Source organism: Oncorhynchus keta, chromosome 15 (assembly GCF_023373465.1).
Source record: "Oncorhynchus keta strain PuntledgeMale-10-30-2019 chromosome 15, Oket_V2, whole genome shotgun sequence".
NCBI classification, from domain to species: Eukaryota; Metazoa; Chordata; class Actinopteri; order Salmoniformes; family Salmonidae; genus Oncorhynchus; species Oncorhynchus keta.
The window spans coordinates 14,402,526-14,416,189 of NC_068435.1; the positions used below are offsets into that span (position 1 = coordinate 14,402,526).

The window sequence follows — 13,664 nt, forward strand, 5'->3', positions numbered from 1 at the left end:
CTGCAAAGGGGACAGGATGACTGCACCGTATTGAGGGGAGGATGGATGGGGCCATGTATCGCAAGATCTTTGCCAACAACCCCCATCCCTCAGTAAGAGCATTGAAGATGGGTCGTGGCTGGGTCTTCCAGCATGACAATGACCAGAAACACAGCCAGGGCAACTAAGTAGTGGCTCCGTAAGAAGCATCTCAAGGTCCTGGAGTGGTCTAGCCAGTTTCCAGACCTAAACCCAATATAAAATCTTTAGAGGGAGCTGAAAGTCCATATTGCCCAGCGACAGCCCCGAAACCTGAAGGATCTGGAGATGGTCTGTATGGAGGAGTGGGCCAAAATCCCTGCTGCAGTGTGTGCAAACCTGGTCAAGAACTACAGGAAACGTATGATCTCTGTAATTGCAAACACAGGTTTCTGTACCAAATATTAAAAGTTATGCTTTTCTGATGTATCAAATACTTATGTCATGCAATAAAATGTATTTAATTACTTAAAAATCATACAATGTGATTTTCTGGATTTTTGTTTTAGATTGCGTCTCTCACAGTTGAAGTGTACCTATGATAAAAATTACAGACCTCTACATGCTTTGTAAGTAGGAAACACTGCCGATTTTGCAGGTTATCAAATACTTGTTCTCCCCACTATGCATCTACAGAAATAAGACAGAACCTGCTTCAGTTGCCTGTTTGAGTGTTTGTTTAATACCCTACTGATTCTGTGTGTATCACACATCACACAACGACATGTCAAGTAAACAATATGGGGAAAAATGCACAATAAAATGTAAATCTTCAACATAGAAATGCTACGAAAAAAATGTATTGAAACTTGTTACAAATGATCACTCATGATTCACCGAACAATATTTTGAAAGCAGAAGTGATTTCATTATTACTGAATTATTATTACTGAATTACTGAAACAGGATCCAAGTGGTGTGTATATCTAAAAATACAGTCCATGTAAAGAATTGGAGGCCTCTTCCACGTTAGTGTTGTGATGCAAAAATTGTAGCTAAATGCTTGGCGCATAGAATTATAAAGGTATTGTCAGATATTATTCATCCTAGTCAGACAAGTTTTTTTACATGGACGATACATTGGAGATAATATAAGACAAGTACTGGAAACAATAGAATACTATGAAATATTGGGGAAACCAGGCCTGGTTTTCATACAGTGGGGCAACAAAAATATTTAGTCAGCCACCAATTGTGCAAGTTCTCCCACTTAAAAAGATGAGAGGCCTGTAATTTTCATCATAGGTACACTTCAACTATGACAGACAAAATGAGAAGGAAAAAATTCCAGAAAATCACTTTGTAGGATTTTTAATTAATTTATTTGCAAATTATGGTGGAAAATAAGTATTTGGTCAATAACAAAAGTTTATCTCAATACTTTGTTATATACCCTTTGTTGGCAATGACAGAGGTCAAACGTTTTCACACGGTTTTCACACACTGTTGCTGGTATTTTGGCCCATTCCTCCATGCAGATCTCCTATAGAGCAGTGATGTTTTGGGGCTGTTGCTGGGCAACATGGACTTTCAACTCCCTCCAAAGATTTTCTATGGGGTTGAGTTCTGGAGACTGGCTAGGCCACTCCAGGACCTTGAAATGCTTCTTACGAAGTTCAACTTAAATCCGAAATGGTTCTCTAGTAAATTAGGAAGAATGTCTCACCCCATGTTCAAGAATGGCCTTTTCCCTTCATTCAAATTACAGCTGCTCACTTTTTTTGCATTTCAGTTTAATCCACCTGAAAAGACAGAACAAATAATACAACAAATATTGTGGTTAAACTCAAATATACGATAAAAAAAAAATTAAAAAAAGATTTTTCGATACTTAAAAAAAAAAAAGATATACTGTTTGTAAATGATATCATAAATAGGACTGGTGGAGTTGTCACACATGCAGTTAACACAGCCATATGGAAATGTCTGCTCTACCCAAAATTACAACTAATTGCAGCATTACCACAAAAGTAAGGAACTTGTCTGTCGGCCCTGCATTAAAGAGCAAAAATGGTTAAAGAAAATTGAAAAATAAAAATCTATATACCAATTTCATTTAAGGATAAGAAAATTGACAGCTGTGCCATATATATTGCAAAATAGTTGGGAAGAGATTTTCGATGTACCAATTCCACGGCACATGGTTTATGAATTGACACGCAAAATGACACCGGATTCAAAACTTTACATTTTTCAATTTAAATTATTATACAAAATTCTTGCAACCAATAGAATGATATAGGGAATACAATCTTCTCAGCTCTGCAGATTTTTCTGCGAGGAGGCAGAGTCGTTAAATAATTTATTTTGGTACTGTCCATATGTAGCTCGTTTTTGGACACAGGTCCTGGTATGGCTGAAGAATTGCAACATTTACCTAGAACTAATGCTGCCGATAGCAATACTGGGTGATGTGAAAAGTCAGTCAATTGACATCAGAAATAGAGGGAAGACTAAAAACTAAATATAACTATTGTAAAATAGATTGTCTATAAAATGTGTATAATATGTATAAACTGAAGGTAGAAGCCTAAGTGTTATTGTTTATTAGTTTACTCCAATTGGGGGAAGAGTGGTAGGGTTTGTGGGGAATAATAAAGGTATATTCTAAAAAGTGTGTGTGTGTATATATGTCTATATAAGTGACAGAGATGCTGGTTAACGTGCTCAACATCTGCTCTGACGACGAGCTCATGTCTGAAGGAGACGACACCTGCGAGGTTAAAAAAAAACATGCCCTGTTAAGAACTCTTTATTTAAATATTTTTTATATATATTGACTTTCAATGATATATACTGCTCAAAAAAATAAAGGGAACACTTAAACAACACCATGTAACTCCAAGTCAATCACACTTCTGTGAAATCAAACTGTCCACTTAGGAAGCAACACTGATTGACAATACATTTCACATGCTGTTGTCGCAAATGGAATAGACAACAGGTGGAAATTTATAGGCAATTAGCAAGACACCCCCAATAAAGGAGTGGTTCTGCAGGTGGGGACCACAGACCACTTCTCAGTTCCTATGCTTCCTGGCTGATGTTTTGGTCACTTTTGAATGCTGGTGGTGCTTTCACTCTAGTGGGAGCATGAGACTGAGTCTACAACCCACACAAGTGGCTCAGGTAGTGCAGCTCATCCAGGATGGAACATCAATGCGAGCTGTGGCAAGAAGGTTTGCTGTGTCTGTCAGCGTAGTGTCCAGAGCATGGAGGCGCTACCAGGAGACAGGCCAGTACATCAGGAGACGTGGAGGAGGGCAACAACCCAGCAGCAGGACCGCTACCTCCGCTTTCGTTCAAGGAGGAGCGGGAGGAGCACTGTCAGAGCCCTGCAAAATGACCTCCAGCAGGCCACAAATGTGCATGTGTCTGTTCAAAAGGTCAGAAACAGACTCCATGAGGGTGGTATGAGGGCCCGACACCCACAGGTGGGGATTGTGCTTACAGCCCAACACCGTGCAGGACGTTTGGCATTTGCCAGAGAACACCAAGATTGGCAAATTTGCCACTGGCGCCCTGTGCTCTTCAGATGAAAGCAGGTTCACACTGAGCACATGTGACACGTGACAGAGTCTGGAAACGCTGTGGAGAACGTTCTGCTGCCTGCAACATCCTCCAGCATGACCGGTTTGGCGGTGGGTCAGTCATGGTGTGGGGTGGCATTTCTTTGGGGGGGAGCACAGCCCTCCATGTGCTCGCCAGAAGTAGCCTGACTGCCATTAGGTACCGAGATGAGATCCTCAGACCCCTTGTGAGACCATATGCTGGTGCGGTTGGCCCTGTGTTCCTCCTAATGCAAGACAATGCTAGACCTCATGTGGCTGGAGTGTGTCAGCAGTTCCTGCAAGAGGAAGGCATTTATGCTATGGACTGGCCCGCCCGTTCCCCAGACCTGAATCCAATTGAGCACATCTGGGACATTATGTCTCGCTCCATCCACCAACGCCACGTTGCACCACAGACTGTCCAGGAGTTAGCGGATGCTTTAGTCCAGGTCTGGGAGGAGATCCCTCAGGAGACCATCCGCCACCTCATCAGGAGCATGCCCAGGCGTTGTAGGGAGGTCATACAGGCACATGGAGGCCACACACACTACCGAGCCTCATTTTGACTTGTTTTAAGGACATTACATCAAAGTTGGATCAGCCTGTAGTGTGGTTTTCCAGACCTCCATGGGTTGATCAATTTGATTTCCATTGATAATTTTTGCGTGATTTTTGTCAGCACATTCAACTATGTAAAGGAAAAAGTATTTAATAAGAATATTTCATTAATTCAGATCTAGGATGTTATTTTAGTGTTCCCTTTATTTTTTGAGCTGTGTGTGTGTGTGTGTGTGTGTGTGTGTGTGTGTGTGTGTGTTTATAATTTCATATATATATATATATTATATATATACACATATATACACAATTTCTATATTTGATTTATTTATTTTACCCCCAAAATATATTTATTTACCCAAAAAATATGGGGGATTGGAAATGATGCAGACAATTACATTAATGGAAGCAACAATCTATCCTCAATATTAAAGCTGATCCACCCCCTGGGAAAAAATATATTTTAAAGAATTCACATTCGTCTGTTTTTAATCTTTACTTTGTTAGAACAGCCTTTCTGGTAATATTTATTTAGTGTTTACACTTCAAAATTGTCCTATTTATTTAAAAAAAAAAAAAAGTAAATATATATTTTATATATTATTACCGCTCCTTTTTCTTGATCTCTTTCATATTGTTACTACTACTACTAATAATAATAATAAGTGATGTCATTATCATTAGTAGTGTTAGTATAGCAGCCTTGTATAACCACCATCCAGCTGTAGACCGAAGAGCGCATCATGTTTAGTCTTAATACCGTAACTTACGTAGGCCTATATTTCAATACTTATATAGGCTACTGTACCAATCATATGAGTCATTCATGATATGAAATGCAGTCAAGCAACCTTTACCTCATGAGTCACGTCCTCTACATCCATTTTGCTGTTACGGTGTTTGGAGTTTGTTATAACCATTTTATTGATGCGATTATAGGTCAGGCCCTATTGGTCACGTGCATGCCATGCATACATGTCACGTAAAGAGAGCAAGGGTTTAAGAAATAGGGAATATATTTCCAAAGAAAATGAGTGATTTTGGTAACTGAGCTTTTCAGTCAGAAGTGAATTATGTTGCAGCTTCAGCAACGCGTACAGCGTGATAACTGCTGGTCGCTGCGGCAGGAAAGCGGGACAACAGGTGTTTGTCAGTCACTCGCCATCTTTTTTTTATCTTTTTTTTTTTTTACACAGCGCTGCAAGTTTGAGCCCAGCACAATCAAATCCATTGCTGGTCGGACTCCCTCTAGTCATTTGTGTGTCTTAATTATTTAATCAAACAGTGTGCTTAAAGAATGAGACAAGCTCAGTGAATATAAACTCAGCAAAAAAAGAAACGTCCCCTTTTCAGGTCCCTGTCTTTCAAAGATAATTCGTAAAATTCCAAATATCTTCATAGATCTTCACTGTAAAGTGTTTAAACACTGTTTCCCATGCTTGTTCAATGAACCATAAACAATTGATGAACATGCACCTGTGGAACAGGTGACACTTACAGCTTACAGACGGTAGGCAATTAAGGTCACAGTTCTGATAACTTAGGACACTAAAGAGGCCTTTCTATGGACTCTGAAAAACACCAAAAGAAAGATGCCCAGGGTCCCTGCTCATCTGCGTGAATGTGCCTTATGAGACCTGCAGATGTGGCCAGGGCAATAAATTGCAATGTCTGTACTGTGAGACGCCTAAGACGGCGCTACAGGGAGATAGGAAAGACAGCTGATCGTCCTCACAGTGGCAGACCACATGTAGAACACCTGCACAGGATCGGTACATCTGAACATTACACCCGTGGGACAGGTACAGGATGGCAACAACAACTGCTCGAGCTACACCAGGAACGCACAATCCCTCCATCAGTGCTCAGACTGTCTGCAATAGACTGAGAGAGACTGGACTGAGGGCTTGTATGTCTTGTAAGGCAGGTCTTCACCAGACATCACCGGCAACAATGTCGCCTATGGACACAAACCCACTGTCGCTGGACCAGACAGGATTGGCAAAAAGTGCTCTTCATTGACGAGTCGCAGTTTTGTCTCATCAGGGGAGATGGTCAGATTTGCGTTTATCGTCGAAGGAATGAGCGTTACACCAAGGCATGTACTCTGGAGCAGGATCGATTTGGAGGCGGAGGGTCCGTCATGGTCTGGGGCGGTGTGTCACAACCTCATCGGACTGAGCTTGTTGTCATTGCAGGCAATCTCAACGCTGTGCGTTACAGGGAAGACATCCTCCTCCCTCATGTGGTACCCTTCCTGCAGGCTCATCCTGACATGACCCTCCGGCATGACAATGCCACCAGCCATACTGCTCGTTCTGTGCGTGATTTCCTGCAAGACAGGAATGTCAGTTCTGCCATGGCCAGTGAAGAGCCCGGATCTCAATCCCATTGAGCACGTCTGGGACCTGTTGGATCGGAGGGTGAGGGCTAGGGCCATTCCCTCCAGAAATGTCCGTGAACTTGCAGGTGCCTTGGTGGAAGAGTTGGGTAACATCTCACAGCAAGAACTGTCAAATCTGGTACAGTCCATGAGGAGGAGATGCACTGCAGTACTTAATGCAGCTGGTGGCCACACCAGATACTGACTGTTCCTTTTGATTTGGACCCCCCCTTTGTTCAGGGACACATTATTCCATTTCTGTTAGTCACATGTCTGTGGAACTTGTTCAGTTTATGCCTGTTGTTGAATCTTGTTATGATCACACAAATATTTAAGTATATTTAATGTTAACTATTAATGTTAAATATTTAATGTTAAGTTTGCTGAAAATAAATGCAGTTGACAGTGAGAGGATGTTTCTTTTTTTTGCTGAGTTTAATTGATTTGATTAAAACGCATATCATATGTCTACATATGGAAAAATACACGTAACATTTCAACCAATCGATTGGTCGAAAGAACAGATTACTCTTGGTCTACCAAGATTTTGTTTTTAGTTGGACAGCCCTACATTTCCTTATGAATCCTAACCCCAATCTATTTTCTCTGTTGTCCTCCAGGGCGACGCCAGGGGCCAGCTGGTGTCGGAGCGGCTGGGCCTGGGCCACAACCTGGACCTGTCGGACACCATGGTGCAGCAGAAGCTGGATGAGATCAAGGAGCAAATCCGCCGCGAGATCCGCAAAGAGCTGAAGATCAAGGAGGGTGCGGAGAACCTGCGCAAGGTCACCACGGACAAGAAGAGCCTGGCCTATGTGGACAACATGCTGAAGAAGTCCAACAAGAAGGTGGAGGAGCTCCACCAGGAGCTCCAGGAGCTCAACGCCCACATTGTGGTCAAGGACCCCGATGACCTGCTGGGTATGGCTATTTTTCATGGAGCGTGGGAGTAACTAGGGTTGCCAAACTCTTGAAACTTTCCACAGGTTTTTCAGAAATCCCTAGTTGGAGGATTCACTCGCTGCTTATTCCCTCCAGATTTCAGGAATCCTTCAACAGGGATTTTTGAAAAGCCTGGAAACTTCAGGGGATGTAGCCTTTCTTTTGATATGAGGTGTATGTACTGAATGCTTTCTCTTCTCTATCCTGTTTCACACAGGCTAAACGGAATTTAGTGGAATACAATACTATGCTCTCTTCAGGTGTGGTATTTCTTGGTATAAGGACACTCAATACATGATACAGCACATAATACACAAATAGGACCCACACACAATGAATGCCCTCTGTTGTGGTGCCTCATCTTCTAGGAGCTGACACGGGCATATTCCTTATTGTTTTACAATAGGGCTCCGTTTAGTTATTTTCGAGGCTGTTGAAACCTGCTACCGCGAATTTGTGAACAAAAATGGGTTTTTAGCACGTTACCTGAACATGGGTAAATGTTTCAGTGGATGTGCAGGGAATAGTTGATCGTATTAATAATGGGTGGAGAGAGAAGGACTGGGTTTGTCTGTCTGCTGCTATGGCATTTCTTACTCCCTAGTTTTAGACATTGGAAATGGGGACTGCCTTTCTGTATTTAAAGGTAGTCATAAAGATATTGAACGGGATCTAAAGCACTTAAAAATGTGTAACATATTGCACGAATTAGAGAATTTTCAGGATATAACATAGCATGAGAAATGGATGACGTTGTTCATAATTGTGCATAATTTTCGCGCTACATTCAAAAATCCTGGCTGATATTATACAAAACCTTTTTTATAACGCATCTTTAAGTGGGAACAAATTTATCCTGACTCATTGAACCCTTATCTGACGAGGAAGGTGTTTTGTTCAATGATGCATGGCCAGTGGTATGTCGCAGAACTGGGAACTGACCTCAGGCCAAGTTCTAGAGCAACGGGGGGGGTTCTGTCCTCCACAACTGATGTCAGATCACCTTCCCCTTTTTTCACACCCAACCTTAACCAGCAATATGACAAAACACTAATGTCTTAGGTCAGTTGTTAAATGACGATGTAACTGTATGTGTTGCGTTCTACCCTGTCGGTGGCTGACCTGGGATCAGACGTTGGGCTGGTTCCCCTGTCAGCGTTCCAGGAGTGATATCATCCTGCTTGATATTCATTTACTTTTTGTTGTTGTAATTTTAGCAGATGCTCTTATCCAGAGGGAGTTACAATAGGGAGTGCATACATGTTGGTTATTTTTCGTACTGGTCGCCGTGGGAAACATGAACCCACAACCCTGCCATTGTAAGCACCATGCTCTACCAGCTGAGCCACACGGGACCATGTTCAATGGCCCAGCGTGGGCTGTGTGGAGGAGGGGGTCCTTGACTGGTCCTGACCCCGACCAAACCCCTCTCTTCTGGAGGGAAGCCCTGGGACACAGGCACACACACACACACACACACACACACACGCGGATACATACGCACACACACACAGATAATCGAATGTCAGTTAGGACTGCAATACAGTCTGCACACACACAACATAGCTGAGTAGCCAACGTTTTTATTTGCATCTGCTTACACTCAGTCTGAGCTTGAACACAGATCAAACATATTGTCGGAGGAATCTTGCGAACCCATAATCATTCTCGTTAGTGCTAATTTAGTGGACGACTTTATGACTCTGGTGTTGCCTAGCAACCTGACGTTCTCCTTCATATGCATTGCCAGGTTATTGGCTGATTAAATTAATTATTACGCTGTTAGAATGAATTGGCAACCTCCTGAGGCGTCTCCAGAGACTCCAATGTTTAACAGGATGTGCTTCTCATGCTAAAGCGGTGTGTGTGTGTGATATTTGAATGCTAACTGTGGTTAGCGCTGTTGACTGGGTATAGGCCTAGAGCTAGTTAGCGGTAGGGATATGTTGGTCGGCTGTGGAGCCATTTGAGCACAGGAGGTTGGTAGCACCTTTAATTGGGGAAGACAGACTCGTGGTAATGGCTGGAGCGGAATATTTATTTCTGTTCCTGTGTAACTGTAAATTTAAATGAAATCTAACCATCAAACACCGTACAGTTTACCTCAAACTGTCACCAAGATGATGGTAAGAGACAGTAGAAGTCAGTCAGGCAGGTTTTTGCCCACCTGTGTGTGAAGAAGCGAGCATTTGCTCAGCACTCTTCTCGGGGTGCAGCGGTGAGTAGGGGTGCCGTGGAGAGTAGGGGTGCCGCCGGAGGTTACTTCCGGCGCCGACAGAGATGGCCGCTTCGCGTTCCGAGGAAACTATGCAGTTTTTTGTTTTTTTTACGTGTTATTTCTTACATTAGTACCCCAGGTCATCTTAGGTTTCATTACATACAGTCGAGAAGAACTACTGAATATAAGATCAGCGTCAACTCACCATCAGTACGACCAAGAATATGTTTTTCGCGACGCGGATCCTGTGTTCTGCCTTACAAACAGGACAAATGAAGGGATCCCTTGCAGTGACCCAAAAAACGACTCCGAAAAAGAGGGAAACGAGGCGGTCTTCTGGTCAGACTCCGGAGACGGGCACACTGTGCACCACTCCCTAGCATTCTTCTTGCCAATGTCCAGTCTCTTGACAACAAGGTTGATGAAATCCGAGTAAGGGTAGCATTCCAGAGGGACATCAGAGACTGTAATGTTCTTTGCTTCACGGAAACATGGCTCACTGGAGAGACGCTTTCCGAGGCGGTGCAGCCAACTGGTTTCTCCACGCATCGCGCCGACAGAAACAAACATCTTTCTGGTAAGAAGAGGGGCGGGGGCGTATGCCTTATGGTTAACGAGACATGGTGTGATGAAAGAAACATACAGGAACTCAAATCCTTCTGTTCACCTGATTTAGAATTCCTCACAATCAAATGTAGACCGCATTATCTACCAAGAGAATTCTCTTCGATTATAACCACAGCCGTATATATCCCCCCCAAGCAGACACATCGATGGCTCTGAATGAACTTTATTTAACTCTTTGCAAACTGGAAAATATTTATCCGGAGGCTGCATTCATTGTAACTGGGGATTTTAACAAGGCTAATCTGAAAACAAGACTCCCTAAATTTTATCAGCATATCGATTGCGCAACCAGGGGTGGAAAACCTTGGATCATTGTTACTCTAACTTCCGTGACGCATATAAGGCCCTGCCCCGCCCCCCTTTCGGAAAAGCTGACCACGACTCCATTTTGTTGATCCCTGCCTACAGACAGAAACTAAAACAAGAGGCTCCCACGCTGAGGTCTGTCCAACGCTAGTCCGACTCCACACTCCAAGACTGCTTCCATCATGTGGACTGGGATATGTTTCGTATTGCATCAGATAACAATATTGACGAATACGCTGATTCGGTGTGCGAGTTCATTAGAACGTGCGTTGAAGATGTCGTTCCCATAGCAACGATTAAATCATTCCCTAACCAGAAACCGTGGATTGATGGCAGCATTCGCGTGAAACTGAAAGCGCGAACCACTGCTTTTAATCAGGGCAAGGTGTCTGGTAACATGACCGAATACAAACAGTGCAGCTATTCCCTCCGCAAGGCTATCAAACAAGCTAAGCGTCAGTACAGAGACAAAGTAGAATCTCAATTCAACGGCTCAGACACAAGAGGCATGTTGCAGGGTCTTACAGTCAATCACGGACTACAGGAAGAAATCCAGCCCAGTCACGGACCAGGATGTCTTGCTCCCAGGCAGACTAAATAACTTTTTTGCCCGCTTTGAGGACAATACAGTGCCACTGACACGGCCTGCAACGGAAACATGCAGTCTCTCCTTCACTGCAGCCGAGGTGAGTAAGACATTTAAACGTGTTAACCCTCGCAAGGCTGCAGGCCCAGACGGCATCCCCAGCCGCGCCCTCAGAGCATGCGCAGACCAGCTGGCCGGTGTGTTTACGGACATATTCAATCAATCCATATACCAGTCTGATGTCCCCACATGCTTCAAGAGGGCCACCATTGTTTCTGTTCCCAAGAAAGCTAAGGTAACTGAGCTAAACGACTACCGCCCCGTAGCACTCACTTCCGTCATCATGAAGTGCTTTGAGAGACTAGTCAAGGACCATGTCACCTCCACCCTACCTGACACCCTAGACCCACTCCAATTTGCTTACCGCCCAAATAGGTCCACAGACGATGCAATCTCAACCACACTGCACACTGCCCTAACCCATCTGGACAAGAGGAATACCTATGTGAGAATTCTGTTCATCGACTACAGCTCGGCATTCAACACCATAGTACCCTCCAAGCTCGTCATCAAGCTCGAGACCCTGGGTCTCGACCCCGCCCTGTGCAACTGGGTACTGGACTTCTTGACGGGCCGCCCCCAGGTGGTGAGGGTAGGCAACAACATCTCCTCCCCGCTGATCCTCAACACTGGGGCCCCACAAGGGTGCGTTCTGAGCCCTCTCCTGTACTCCCTGTTCACCCACGACTGCGTGGCCACGCACGCCTCCAACTCAATCATCAAGTTTGCGGACGACACAACAGTGGTAGGCTTGATTACCAACAACGACGAGACGGCCTACAGGGAGGAGGTGAGGGCCCTCGGAGTGTGGTGTCAGGAAAATAACCTCACACTCAATGTCAACAAATCGAGAGCATCCTGGCGGGCTGTATCACCGCCTGGTACGGCAACTGCTCCGCCCTCAACCGTAAGGCTCTCCAGAGGGTAGTGAAGTCTGCACAACGCATCACCAGGGGCAAACTACCTGCCCTCCAGGACACCTACACCACCCGATGTTACAGGAAGGCCATAAAGATCATCAAGGACATCAACCACCCGAGCCACTGCCTGTTCACCCCGCTATCATCCAGAAGGCGAGGTCAGTACAGGTGCATCAAAGCTGGGACCGAGAGACTGAAAAACAGCTTCTTTCTCAAGGCCATCAGACTGTTAAACAGCCACCACTAACATTGAGTGGCTGCTGCCAACACACTGACACTGACTCAACTCCAGCCACTTTAATAATGGGAATTGATGGGAAATTATGGGAATATATCACTAGCCACTTTAAACAATGCTACCTTATATAATGTTACTTACCCTACATTATTCATCTCATATGCATACGTATATACTGTACTCTATATCATCGACTGCATCCTTATGTAATACATGTATCACTAGCCACTTTAACTATGCCACTTTGTTTACATACTCATCTCATATGTATATACTGTACTCGATACCATCTACTGTATCTTGCCTATGCTGCTCTGTACCATCACTCATTCATATATCCTTATGTACATATTCTTTATCCCCTTACACTGTGTATAAGACAGTAGTTTTGGAATTGTTCGTTAGATTACTTGTTGGTTATTACTGCATTGTCGGAACTAGAAGCACAAGCATTTCGCTACACTCGCATTAACATCTGCTAACCATGTGTATGTGACAAATACAATTTGATTTGATTTGAGAGTAGGGGTGCCGCGGAGAGTAGGGGTGCCGCGGAGAGCAGGGGTGCCGCGGAGAGCAGGGGTGCCGCGGAGAGCAGGGGTGCCGCGGAGAGGAGGGGTTCTGCCCAGGCATGAAAACCAGTGAGCACATCCCTCAGCACCGCAGCTTGACTGAAATGATAGAGGACACTTTTGTTTTTGGAGGGAAGGAAGGAGAGTACTTGAGGTGTGCACAGCACCAGACCCAACAGCCCCTGGGGCAGGACAAGAGCACGGAGTACCTGGGTGGCAAAACTCTAGTGAATCGCTTTGCAACAGAAGATGAACTTGAGCGTTTCTTATTGGTCACCCTCAGGTAGTCCCTCCGTGTTTGTCCATTCTTCTGTTTTGTTCCTAATGAACACAACCCTGGCTTTTAGCAACAAGGGCCTGTCAGTCATACCATATATTTGCATGTACAGTAACGTCACATCTTGTCTTGAGCAAGTTTGTGCTTGTTTTTCTCCAGAGACCGCTTCAGGGTTCCCCTAACTTCTGTGCTGTTTGGAACAGAAATCCCAACTCTTCAGGGAATTTTAGTAAAGAATCTAAGTGTACATACAATAATTCCCTGTCATCAGTAGTTTTCATACCAGCAGACAGGGATGGAAATGACTTTTCAGACCGGGCTGGTAGAAAATGTGCCCAACTAGCCCGCGGGATAGTGACATTTAGTATTTTGAAATATTGCATGGAACAGATATTCGACCCGGGCTAG

At 44.2% G+C, this 13,664-nt stretch overlaps 1 protein-coding gene across 1 annotated transcript in view; it reads left to right on the forward strand.

The window, feature by feature from the left end:
* Positions 1-13,664, forward strand: part of LOC118394475 (serine/threonine-protein kinase N2-like) — a 45,825-nt gene that overhangs the window by 10,356 nt on the left and 21,805 nt on the right. Inside the window, exon 2 of the mRNA XM_035787687.2 lies at positions 7,131-7,431. Coding sequence (XP_035643580.2) covers positions 7,131-7,431 — 301 coding nt within the window. The remainder of the gene's footprint in view (positions 1-7,130; positions 7,432-13,664) is intronic.